The 13600-nt window shown below is 45.4% G+C and overlaps 1 protein-coding gene across 1 annotated transcript in view; it reads right to left on the bottom strand.

The window, feature by feature from the left end:
• CIMIP5 (ciliary microtubule inner protein 5) overlaps window positions 1–13367 on the bottom strand; it is a 102721-nt gene extending 89354 nt beyond the window's left edge. Inside the window, exon 1 of the mRNA XM_069235937.1 lies at window positions 13227–13367. Coding sequence (XP_069092038.1) covers window positions 13227–13276 — 50 coding nt within the window. The 5' untranslated portion in view covers window positions 13277–13367. The remainder of the gene's footprint in view (window positions 1–13226) is intronic.
• Window positions 13368–13600: the final 233 nt, after the last annotated feature.

The following is a 13600-nucleotide window of genomic DNA, read 5'->3' as shown; positions in this document are numbered from 1 at the left end:
TGGTGTTTTTCTTTGGACAACTGGAATCAGTTGCCAAATGGCCTTTGACTTTACACAAATAGCACCAAGGCTTTTTAGGTTGATTTTTGGAAGAGGATTTGGACCCACCACCCCCAGAGGATTTTTGTGGGCCTGATGAAGACTCAGTGTGTTTACTTTTGTCCCCACCCTTGTCAGAAGACTTACCATCCTTCTTCTTGCCATCCTTGTCACCCCCTGTATGAACTTTTCTGTTCACCCTTGTTCTGACCCACTTGTCTGCCTTCTTTCCCAATTCTTGGGGAGAGGTCAGATCCGAGTCCACTAGGTATTGGTACAACAAGTCAGACACACAGTTGTTCAGAATATGCTCTCTCAGAATAAGATTATACAGGCTTTCATAGTCCGATACCTTACTGCCATATAACCACCCTTCCAAGGCCTTCACTGAACAGTCCACAAAATCTGTCCAGTCTTGAGAGGACTCTTTTCTGGTGTCTCTGAACTTAATCCTGTATTGTTCAGTGGTTAAGCCAAATCCACCCAAGAGTGCATCCTTCAATACTGTGTAATTGTTAGCTTCAATTTCCCTAACAGTAAGGAGCCTATCCCTACCCTTTCCATTGAAAGATAGCCACAAAATAGCAGCCCACTGCCTTTGAGGGACTCCCTGTACCATACAGGCCCTCTCAAGCGCAGCAAACCACTTGTTGATGTCATCCCCCTCCTTGTGAGGGGGGACTATCTTGTGCAGATTCCTGGAATCATGCTCTCTAACAGGATTACTATCAGGAATACTGCTGCTGCCACCATGGGGGCCTAACCCCAACATCTGTCTTTCCTTCTCAATGACTAGGGATTCACCATTCTAAGGCCAGCTGTTGCTGCTTAAGCTTCAGTCTGGTCTCTTCAACCCTGAACTTTTTGAGTTCCCTTTCTAACAAGTTATCCTCAGGGTGGGTGGGTTGGGAATGCTTTGACACAGATGACAAATTGGAAACTTCAGAGGGGGACCTGTCCCTAACTGTCTGGACCCTGGTAACCTGCCTCTAGGAATAAAGGAAGCCCTACTGTGATGGGAGCCTCCGTTACTACCAGCATTACTAGGTGCCCTGCTAGGGGGCAGATCCTGTTCAGAACCCTCCCCACCCTTCTCCGGGAACTCTCCTGAATCATACTGGGAAGTTTCTACATGTTCTAACCTCTCCTTTGATGGGCCAGCTTGGTTCTGGTCATCTACAACAAGCATGTTAAACAGAAACTCTTTTGTAGGGTTCTTTCCTATAACTAAACCTCTATCTAAGCAGAGACTCCTTAAGCTCTTGTAATTCAAAATGTCATAAGTAGCATTGACAGTTTTGGGAGCAGAATCTACCACAGACATGATAGTAAAAGGTTTAGAGATAGGGAGAGGAAATAAAAAGTTTTAGAACTTTTGAAAGTAGAGAGAAAAAAACAACTTTTTCTAACTTTTTAGAAAACTTTTATACGTTTTAAGAAACTTTTCAGAACTTTGTAAAATGTTTTAGAGAAGAAAAGCAAACTTTTTGGTTTAAGTGTACATACAATGAACTGTTTGGTATATGATTCTCTTATGAAAAGTACAAAATGACCAAGTGGTAAGTAGTTACAAGTACTTATCCCACCGCTGCACAACCAATATAGGATGCTGGCCTGTAGTGGGTACCAAAGGTACTTACACCTTGTGCCAGGTCCAGTTATCTCTTATTAGTAGAGAAGAGGTGTTTCTAGCAGCTTAGACTGATAGAAGGTAGCTATGGCAAAGCAGCTTAGGCTGAACTAGGAGACATGCAAAGCTCCTACTATACCACTTATATGCAAAATCTCACAAGAAAACACAATACACAGAGTTACTAAAAATAAAGGTACTTTATTTTTATGATAATATGCCAAAAGTATCTCAGTGAGTACCCTCAGTGAGAAGGTAAGTAATATACACAAGTTATATGTACACAAACCAAAATTAGGTAAGCAAGAGCAAGAAAAGTAATGCAAACAGTGTAGAATTACAATAGGTTGCAATAGGCAAGCATAGGTATAGGGGCAACACAAACCATATACTCCAAAAGTGGAATGCGAATCACGACTGGACCCCAGACCTATGGGAGCCTGTAGAGGGTTGCTGGGACTGTAAGAAAACAGTCAGGGTGTCCAAGATACCCCGCCCCAAGACCCTGAAAAGTAGGAGTAAAGTGCACCTACTACCCCCAGAGAGCACAATAGTCGTGATAGGGGGATTCTGTAAGAAGAACAAACACCAGCAGTGCACTGACAACGGATTTCCAGACCTGAGGACCTGCAAGGCAAGGGGACCAAGTCCAATAGTCGCGACAGTGTCCAGGGGGGGCAGGAGCCCAGGAAACCCCAGATGAAGGTGCAAGGAAGCTGCCTCCGGATGGAAGAAGCTTGGAGTTCTGCAAGAAAGAAGAGGACTAGGAACTTCTCCTTTGGAAGATAGATGTTTCACGTCGCGATGAAGCTTGCAGAGGTGTTCCCACGCAGAAATACCACAAACAAGCCTTGCTAGCTGCAAGGGTTGCGGTAGAGGTTTTTGGGTGCTGCTGAGGACCAGGAAGGACCAGAATGTCGCCCAAAGGAGTGCTAGTGCAAAGATGGGACCCTGTTCACTATCTAGGGGTGGACTCTGCCCCAGATATGACCCAGATTAACTTCCAGATACAAGTTTCATATCCAGGGCTTCTAAGCAAACCATAACACTCTGAACTCTTGAATCTCATACCTTCTCAAAATTACCCACAACCACCTCACCACATATTGTACCCAGATGCCTAAGGAAGGCACACTATGATACCCCTAGGGTAAGTAGAGAGGTGATGCAGTCAATGTGGTGCAGCTTCCTCATTACTCCGGATGCTCAGAAGAAAGTTGCAGACGCAGAGAGATGCAGATGCGGAAATGCGGGAGGAGGAACCACGAGCACCGCACTGAGCCGTAAGCATGCTGCGAGCTGTGGCTGTTTGAAGGCCGTTTGAAGGCAGTTTAAGGACACCGACAGCATTAACAGCACGGCTACAACAACTACCCAGCTGATCCTATAGCCGGTAAATCCACTGGTTGAGCTGAGCCACCCACCGCACCCCCCTACCAAGAAGCAAGCAAGCAACTTGTGGTCCATCTCGAGGGGGCTGAGTTTCACCTCATAAATTGCAGAGTGCAGGTCGGTGGTCTCCAGGACTGTGTGACAACTACAGGATCCCAGCATTTGACACAGTTGATGTATTTGATGCCACATGTCCACTGGATCCCTGGACTACAACTGTCCTATGAGTTCTCTAGGCTGCTCTAGCCTCCTGGCTCTACAGCACCCCAGGTTTCGCAGACACAGCAACAGCCGCAGGTACCAGCGCAGCAAGCAAGTGCAGCAAGCGAGCGTAAGTGCTGCTACCAAGCCTAGCAAAGCACGAGTGTGGCAGCAGTAGGTGGCTGCTGCTGAGTGTGCGCCCTGCCACCCCGCAGAAGTGGCCGAGCCAGGTCTGGGTGCAGCTTGCGTGGCAACCAGTGAAACCAGCTCGCCATTGGCCTCTAGCTTCCTTTTATTCCTGTAGCTCGGGGACAGCAGCAGCAGCCGGGTTGCCTCAACTTGGGGGGGTGGTGGGCTCCTGCTTCCCATCACATTCTCATACTCTGTGGAGCAGGAGGAGCACCCGCAGGCATTGGAACTCACAGGGGAAGCCGAAGAAGAGTTTGGGGAGAGTATGAGGACTCGCAGCTCCCTCCTCTTAATGGCTCATGACAGGGTACAAAATTTGAGAGGGAAGGCAGCCCCGAACAAATGGGGGGGGGGGGGGGACGCCAAAGGGGTGAAAATGAAGCAAGCCTCTAGGCCCCAACCCATTACAAAGGTGACACCAAAGGGGGCAACAGATCCAAAGGAGTGCTCTCCAGGAGCAGCCACAAGGAAGAAACCAGATGGTGAAGGGAGGATCTAAAGGTATCCCTGAATACTTACACCACTGGGGAAAATCACCATTCACAAGACACTCTCTGGAGAACCAGTCCCGAGATCATACCCTGGCTGGAGATCATTCAGTGACAGTGCATCACTTTGGGCAACTCCTGGGCGGACTTCTCTCCAACAATGCAGCACAAGAGTCAATGCCGGATCTCCCAGTCCCAAGTGCCCATACTCGCTTGGAACTCCTACACAACAGCACCGTGCCTGCCTATCGGCCACAAAAGCAGGCAATCCCACTATCCTCCACCATAGTGGTAAAGGACAGAAGCATAGTCCCTGACGACTTCCCAACTAAAGGGCTTTGCATAGAAGAAAACCAAAGAGCTAGCTGGGAAAACTTGGCTTTAAAATTAAAATTATCAACCCCAAGGAAGAACCAGCCCAACCACCCCTGGGAGGCCTCTCTTAAGCAGGAGGATTTAGAGGAGGTCTTTAACAAAGACGAAGAGCTGCACTCCTGGGAAGGGGGTGACCAACACACACCCATGAAAAGGAATGATAACCAGCCCACCATAAACATGCAAAATGCATCCGAAATGATGCAAAATCATGGGCATATGGACTCGGACACCCATCTCCTGACAGGATGGGACACTTTAAACAAAACCCTCACAGCCATAACAAACACCACTACTTTCAATACAGATAAACTGGACATTCAAATTCAAATCTTTCAAAGCTTGGCAACCACTACGATGTCTATTGACAATAAGTTGGACAGATTAAATTTGCTAGTCAAAAAGGCACATGTGGAGGCCGACAAGGGGTCAACTACGTAGGCTCATCAGTGCTAGTACAGCCTAATCCTAGATAATCTACAAGAATTGCCATCAATCATGTCGACCAATAGTAGTAAACTTAAAACAGGAAGCCAAACAGTGGAGAGATGTAGGTTGTGGCCACAGGGACAACAAACCCCTGCAACAACAAACAGTCCACAAAAGGAAGTGCCAAATGTTGCAACACAGGCAGAAGTAAGCTTAGAACAGATGCTAGGAGTAATAGTTGGAAGCCCAAAAAAAGTGCACAACCTAGAAGAAGGTCCTTTTCTTCCACTTCTGTCCAGGAAAAACAAGAAACGTCTAAGGAAAATGCACAGAAAATCATTTACGGGTCAGGAAAACAAACCCCATCCTTTGCACAAAAACTGCAGCGATAACTCCTTGAGAGAGAATTTAAAAAAAGAGTCAAATAGCAAAGTGGAATTGACAAAATCTTTACCTCCCACCCAATTGAAAGCCACCAAAGTTCGGACACTGAGGCCACAGACTGGTAACAATCCTCAGAAAGAGGAAGGACTTGCGTCAGAAGGAAGTATGAACCAGAGGGTCCTTGGTAATACAGCAGCAACTGACCGGCCCAAAGGACTACAACCAAACTGCCCCAGATCAAATGCCCACCCACAGCTGGCACCTCCTGGTACATTCATACAGATCTCAACTTCTGGGTCCCGGGATGATCCAGCGGGGAAACCACGCTCCACTACCTTTCACAGGGCACAACCCATTTTAACCAGTGTGATGGAGCCCGACAAGAACCATGTCCAACTTGATACATATGCGACCCCCACCCCATGACTCCCGTCTTGGGGTCACCCTTGAGGAAACAAGGGAACAATCAAACGATCACTCCGCAATGGGATTTTTATCTTGGGTGCCAAGACCACCGGGGACCATCACAAAGACAACTGCCCGTCTTATCAGTACAAATCCCACATATCAAGCACTCACCCTGGAAGAGCAAAGGAAAAGTACAGATGCCGAAATCACATCAGCTCTGCACTTCACAAAGGGCCTCACGACTGCACCCTATCATCCATTGGATTCAAAGGATAGGGGCACTCATTCCATAATCTTTCATCCAACATATAAATCTCAGGGCCCCTGGGACATCCAAAACAGAGGCAACATCATGAGAATCTGCAATGCCATCCCAGGGCTGGATCAATTAAACAGTAAAGATCTCGAGTAGTTAGCCTTTCTAGCACAAAGTAAGGGCGAATCAAACGAGTGCACGGAAGTCCGCTCCAGCAGCGCAGAAATATTGCAGTTGCTATTATCAAAGTCAGATGTATTCAAACTCTGGGGTATAGAGCTTAAAGAAGTAAACAAAGGAAAGTATTCAACATTCCTCATCCCTTAAGGAGCCATGGGAAAATGTGATGGAACACGGACAGCAAACCCCATGGCTGTCAACCAGAGATCAATCTTACAGGATGCCAAGGGGGCATCCTTCACCTTTATCACCCGGCCAAGAGATTTCATAATCTCCATCGCACAGGAACATCCTGTGACAAGACCAGGACAGGAAGTGGACCTGCAAAAAGAGGAAATCAGTTGGAACAAATTCTCCCATCAATCCTGATGCACTCCTGCACCCCAAGGTGGAAGTGGGATCCCAGCAATACCAAAAAAATCTCAAACTTTAGAAAGCTGCCCAAATATGTGCTGGGCATTACAAAAGTAATATCTTGGAACATAGCGGGGCTACCAAATTTGCTCAGGGCTGAAACCTGGAATCCTTTTTGAGAAATTTTGACATCATCTGTCTACAAGAAACCTGAAGAGTGGCTGAAAATCCATTAGCAGGGTTCCGAGAATTATTTAGCCCAGCTGCTAAACCAAAGTCCAAAGGGCAGCCCAAGGGTGGTCTTTCAACCTACATAACCACAAATAATTCTTTATAGGCAAGAAGCATTGACCAGCTTCCAGGCCGCATGTTAGCTATCATCATAGAAAACTGGCTATTGGAAGGGGCATCAACATCGGTCATAATATTAAAGATTTATATCAACCCCTATGTGACTCACAAATAGCGCCTATTAGACACCACGGAAAATGAATTGCTATCTCTAAAAGCCTCATACAGGGTCGGCTCCTGGCTCATCACAGGCGACTTCAACCTAAACATGGCCAATCATGGGAAAAGAAACAACAGAGAAGGAGTCTTGGATCAGTGCCTGGGCATTCCGCAGCAAGTATCACACTTCAGGGGCATGGACAAATGTGATCATCCTCTGGTGAGAGATTTAGAGGCATTTGGACTAAGGGCCTTGAACGGTCGATTCCCCACAGACTGCCCAATGAACCCAACACACAAATCAAAGAAATCGGCAAGCACCCTAGATTACACATTTGCATCTATGGCATTCTTTAAGTTCATTAATGTCTTTAGCATAGAAGTTAGATGTGAAAGTGATCATCATCCGCAAGTTATGGAAATCATGAACAAAAACCATTATATGGCACAGGTGCACAATATAGGGTCACAGGATCCCGGAAGCCATTTACACCACATAAGATGGTCAAACATGTGTATGGAGAAATATGAGGCATGGAAAACAAGCTCATTACCCAATTTAGGGGCCCAGCTGGACACAATCACCAAATGGGAAGCAACTTTAACATCACTAAGGAACCCCCTAGCTTCCATACAGAGGCACAGTGTTGGTCCTCCACGGAATAAAAATCAATGGTTCACACAATCCCTAAAGCAACAAAGGCAACTGCTCAACAAAGCAGCAAGAGCCCTAAGGACATTGACACCGGCCAAATTGGGGCCTTCTACGAATTAAGGAAGAAATTAAAGAAGGCAATCTGGTAGGCAAAGCAGGCACACGGTGACCAGGAATGGATCAAAGTTGTTGAGGCGTGTAAACAAAAGAACAGTTGCCCCCTGTGGGCCATTGTCAATCAACCCTAAGTAACACTGTGCCAGAGGTAAAGTGGATCAAGTAAATCTCCAAACTATACAGTTGTCAGGAAGTGGCAGAACGCAACTCTAGCTCAAATAAAGAACTGAATCCCCAATCCTCCAAAGTACAAAAGATTGAGGGACACCTTAGACACTGTAGAACTAATGGGGCCCCCGGTCCAAACCACCTCCCTGTGGGGGTCTTAAAGAACGATCCAGAATTTTGGTCTAACCAGCTTTGCAACAAGTTCATGCCTGCGTCTCAGAAAACAAAATCCCTGATTCCTGGAAAGGGGCAATTCTCCATCCCATCAACAAGAAAGACCCCTATGAGAACCCAGACAGCTATCTTTTGATCGCTCTTCTCGACACTGATGCAAAAATATTTGCGGATTGCCTGTTATCGGAACTGAAAGACTGGGCGGTCAAACTGAATCTAATTCCACTGAACCAAACAGGCTTTTGTCCTTCAAACAGCCTTCAAACGGCACCTCTGACAACCTGGCATCACTAGCAATGTTGGCAGAAAAATGTACAAAAAAGTAAATGACCTTGTACACCTGCTTTGTGGACCGATCTAAAGCTTTTGACTGTGTGGAATGGCACAGACTATGGAAGAAGTTAGTAGATCTCAATATTCCACCAAATCTGTTAAGAGGAATTCAGATTTTATATTCTGACAACTGGGTCAGGGTAAAAGTTGGCAGCAATGGAAGCGTGTCTATTAAAATTCCTATAGAAAGAGGCGTGAAGCAAGGCTGCGTACTAGCCCCGATGCTATCCAATTTACATCCTGCAGATATGTGCGCACAATTGAACTCTTCCACTTCCCACCCCACCAAACTGGGCCACCAACTCCTATCAGCACTACTATACGCAGACAACAACATTCTGCTGAATCTTTCAGGCACGGGGCTCCAAAAACTGCTACATACCCTAGATCAGTACCACAAGTCCAACATACTGCTGTTAAACCTGGAGAAAACCAAGGTAGTCATCTTCGGCAAGCATGCAATTAAGAAAAAGCAGTGGCTCTGTGGAAACCTGCAGAAGTAGCAGTTACACATATTTGGGGGTCAGGTTGCAGGAGCAGTGGTCTCACTGCTTGCATTTAAACACCTTGAAAGCCAGAGTGTCATCGCAAATTGCAGCTCTTCAAGAACTATCTATGAATCTGCAAAGTCCAGCCTGGAGCCCGCTCCTCACGGTGATCAAGGCAAAGTTCCTCCCCTCCCTGGTATACGGTCTAGAAATTTACCCTGGCAAGTTTAATGATTTCTTGAATACTGCCCAGAGTAAAGTTTTCTGCTTTCTTTTCCACCTGCCATACAGTTCCTCACCGGCACAAGACAGATTGGAATTCAGGCTACAAAACCAAGCCTTGGTACAGAATAGAGCTATCCTCAAATATGCCTCTCTACTAAGACAGGCGCCCCCAAACATACGTAAAGCACTTATCTGGGTGGAAACAGGCCTGAACATGCCGAATGTCTCAAACTCATGGTCTGACAAAATCGTCTTGGCAATAAAGTAACTGCAGGCAGAAGAGCTCTGGCAAAAGTCCTTACTGCATAAATCATTCAAGCAGCTAATAAACAAACAAATCAAGCAGCTATCATGGAGTAAGGACAAAGACAAGTTCAGGTTACGATCCCACTCATGTATAGACGATAAACATGTACAAGGTGCAAACAGCACAGCCGTACCTGGGAGTAATACTAAATAAATCTCTGAAAACAAAGATGCTGCACGCCAGGTTTGGACAACTCCCCTTACAGGACGCAGTTCCAAAATGGCTCAAACCCTCACACAATGGGAAATGCAGGCTATGTGCATACCATCAGGAAGACTTCTTACACCTTCTGTGCATATGCCCTGCACTGTTACCCTGACGGAAACTGTACCTCAAAAACTTGTTTATCTCCAATGGCATTAGATAGTGTCGACAAGCTATCCTATTTTGTCTCAAAGGGCTGACACCACAGCACATGGCATGCATGCATGGCAAAATTCATATTAAAAGCTGAACATCTTTTAAAGCAAGCACCAATTACTGTGGAGCTAATTAGCTCATGACTAAGAAACAATGTTAATGCTGCTTCACGCTCAGCCTAGATGCAGAACTTTAAGGACAGCATGGAGTTGAGGGGACAGTTCATCTTATTACTCCCAAGATGAACGACACAATCTTATTTAAGCAGGTCTCCAATACGTATCTTGGTATCAGTGTTTTAACTCTTTGTGAAATAGAAACCCAGAAGGTTGTTTCTGGCTGCCTATTTTAACTCAATAACGCTTTTATGTACACTGCTGACCACAAAGATTTTTATTAATTATGCAATAAAAGGTATTTGACACATTACTCCGAGCCTTAGATTACTAAGGCAGAATGAGACTGGTGATCTATTTTAGAGAATCCTGGTGCCTGGATTTCATACGGTGGCCTTCATTACATCTGGTCTTCTCATCCTTGTTACATTTATATCTCATGAGGCCTGCTGGTTCGCCACCAGACTAATGAAGCCCCAGGCTCTGTATAGAAAAGTCTGTTTCCCTTTTATATTGTCTCCCCATCCGGTCTAGTTCCACCCTCTCTCAGCCTATGTGCTCTGAGGAGAGGAGACACACTTCCTGTGCTATACCATGAAGCACCTCAAACCACTGCAATTGCAATGCAGGAATGTAACAAACTAGAGGAGACTAGGTGTAATGGAGATTAACATATCTAATAGAGGCATTAGTGCATGTCTCCTCATCATCAGCACTATGGTTGAGGCATGTCCCAACATATAAAACCCCACAATAACATCAGCTGCAACACCTGTAAACTTTATTAAATAAGGATGAAAAATCATGACTCAGCTGCTGCCAAAATGGCTCTCCTCAGAGCTATACCTGCCTTATCCTGACCTGAAGCTGAAAATGCTGATTAAAAGTGAACATTGAAGCCTACCACCAACAGACATAAGAGCAAAAGAAAACCAGATGCTGAACTCAAGAGTCAACCTAACGACAGGAGGCAGGACCGAGCCACTCAGAAAGTATGCAGGGTAAATGAGGGTCCTGAATCATGTCCTTGGGAGGAAGATGTGGTTGGCTTCCACCACTTCTTCACTGGCCCAAACCTGACAAACAAAGCTTAATTTACCCAGAAGGGAGTAACCATGTGAGGTAAACCAGTACAGCTGTACTAAACACCCCTCTGCCTCACCTCCAAGACAAATAGTACGCTAGAATGCTGCCAAAACCACCACCTTATCCAAGTGGAACTGGCACAAAATCTTTGGGCCAACGGAAAGACTGGCCTGTACGACTAGCACTTGTGGTAGAACAGATAAATAGGGCTCTGAACAAACCAGGGGCCCCAGATCCCCAAATGATCCAGAACATCTTCACCTACTCCCCGTTCCTAGGCATGTGGAATGTCTTGATCTCAGCCCACTAAACCATCACGGCAGCCACAGCTGGTTGCCTTATGGAACCCTTCCAACAAAACTCTAGGATCTAGAAAGGTGGACAGAATAAACAAGGGACCTCATGAGATAGAGACCAAGTCTGAAACAAAACCCAATGATAAGAGTATGCTTGGTATGTAGACAGGGGCAGGTATTATTGACCCTCAATGCAGCTTCGCCAGAAAGCTCCAAGTGTTGACACTGCAGTCTCCATCCCTAGAGACTGACTATTTCAGGTGGGACAGATGAAGACTGAACAGAACCAAAATCTGAAGAAGATATGATTCACTTCCTGGACCCAGACTGGAGGTGTGTCTCCTCTCCCTGCAAGTAAGTTTAGAGGGGTGGAGTAGGCCCAATAAGAGCAAATCCTGGAGTGAAGATGAAAGAAAACAAAATCTGTGTATTAAGCAAGAGAGTTGTGGGTTTATTAGTGAGTGGGGAATGCCTCACAAAGTAATTAATTGATCAAAGATTAGGAGATTAATGGAATGACTGTGGTGTTGTAAATAGTTGGATCAGCGTGTTACCTGTAACTAGAGAGACGGCCAAGGTCCTCCCCTTCATTTTATGTCAAATACTGAATACAAAAATATATATCTACGACAGTATAGACTGCATGATATTAATTTGCACAATCTTGTTAGAGTAAGCATACATCGGGAAGTGTGGATTGACTATTTTACCATCATCTGTATTTACTATCACGATACCGTGCAAAGCATTATCTAGTAGTTGATACTGCTGCAGGTCAATATTTCAACTTAAATGTTGTACCAAACCCTACCACCTGATATCAGGACCATCCATTTCCTTTTGAGTAAGGTATTTTGTTAACCGAGTATAAATATGAACAGTGTACATATGTTGGGTTCTGGAACCACCGTTATGGGCAGAGTCTACATAGTAAGCTGAGGTATGAGTTGGCACCTATGTCTGATCAGCAGGCACATCAAATAAGCTTTGAGTATACAGGATGTGAAAAAGAAAGTGCACCATGTTAAGGCTCTATCATTTTATTTGTTAGAAGGTCTGACCCTCATCTAGTCCTCGAGTCCTAGCAATAGATACACCTAACCTCAAGTGAGACACAACACACACATTTCATTTTGTCGTTATTCATTAAACAAAAAGAAAACAAACATCAACCACAATTCAGTAGCGTTGTGTGAAATACAAAGTTCCGGGATGTCTAGTCCTTCAGAACATGGGATGGTATGGTGGGTCCTCTTTACCAGCATATAGATGCTATAGACATAGTAAACCTTAAGTAAGCATGTGCGGCGCTCTCCGCAGCATCTCATGATTATGTTCAGTGATGCCCGCCAGGCCATGTTTGAAGCACTTCTTTGAACCTCTTACACCTCGCACAGCACCTCCATTGTAGGCCAAACTCTACTCCATCCAACACCCTATGAAGAAGTGCCCCGAAAGGGTAATGGAGAACCCAATTCAAGGCTGGGCGTTTCATGTCCCTACTTGGCGACACCTGATTGAAGCGCTATTCTAATAAACAACTCAATATGCTGCATGAGATTGCTTCAAATTACTGATTTTCCAGAAACTGAAAAAATGGAGTCAGTAAAGCGTGAGAAGAATATAGCGCACTGATTTCAAAACAGAGCAGCTTGTTACATTCTTCAGGGCAGGGATGATAGCAGTGGGAGAGCCAGGGTAAGCGAGAGAAACGGGAAAACGGAAGAACTAACCAATGAGAAAAAAAGAAACCAAAGTAACAGGTATAGTTGCCTTGGGAACGTTAGAAAGTGAAACCACGATGCGGGGCTGGCTTGGAATACAAGCCTTTTGAATCTGCGGCCAGTCAGAAATGAATTACCAGGGATCCAATAATCCATTACTCAAAATAAAATGAATTCTCAGACCCGCCTGTCTGGCCAGCGCTGTCATTCATTTCCACAAGTAGGACGGACACGCGCTGAGTGTTGTAAGCATTCGTGCTCCATATAAAACGTTTTCTCTTGTTATTTTTTACGCCATTCGCCAGTCAGTGCTCAACTAAATAGTAATATGCCAAGCGACCTTGTTCTTTACAATTATTAACCTGTGCACCTATAGTCACACAACTCCAAGATCGCTCCTACCTGTTTTGGTTTAAATTGTTTTTGTCAAAATAGGAGTATGGTACAGCCATGGCGACTCGGCTTGGATCTCTCTCGCCGTCGATGGAGTCCTAGGCGCTGTGAAGGTGTGCTTACGGTTTAACAAAGGTACTAACAAAACACCATTCCATGGCAACCTCAGTTTTTGTTTCTACTTCAAAGTAAACAGCCTCCAGCAGGTACAGCCTGCACAGGTGGCAGGTTCTTTGAGTACTTGTACATTGATTTGCAGGTTTGGTTGAATGGATGTTTGGTTTCAGATGTCCTGAACACTGCCGCTGGATGCTGTGGAACCACGTTCTTAACCTGTGGTCCAGGGACCACACGGGGTCCCTTATGCCGGCTACGGAGTCTTG

The sequence above is a fragment of the Pleurodeles waltl genome, chromosome 5 (genome assembly GCF_031143425.1).
Source record: "Pleurodeles waltl isolate 20211129_DDA chromosome 5, aPleWal1.hap1.20221129, whole genome shotgun sequence".
Classification (NCBI taxonomy): Eukaryota; Metazoa; Chordata; class Amphibia; order Caudata; family Salamandridae; genus Pleurodeles; species Pleurodeles waltl.
This window is presented reverse-complemented; position numbering and strand designations above follow the sequence as displayed.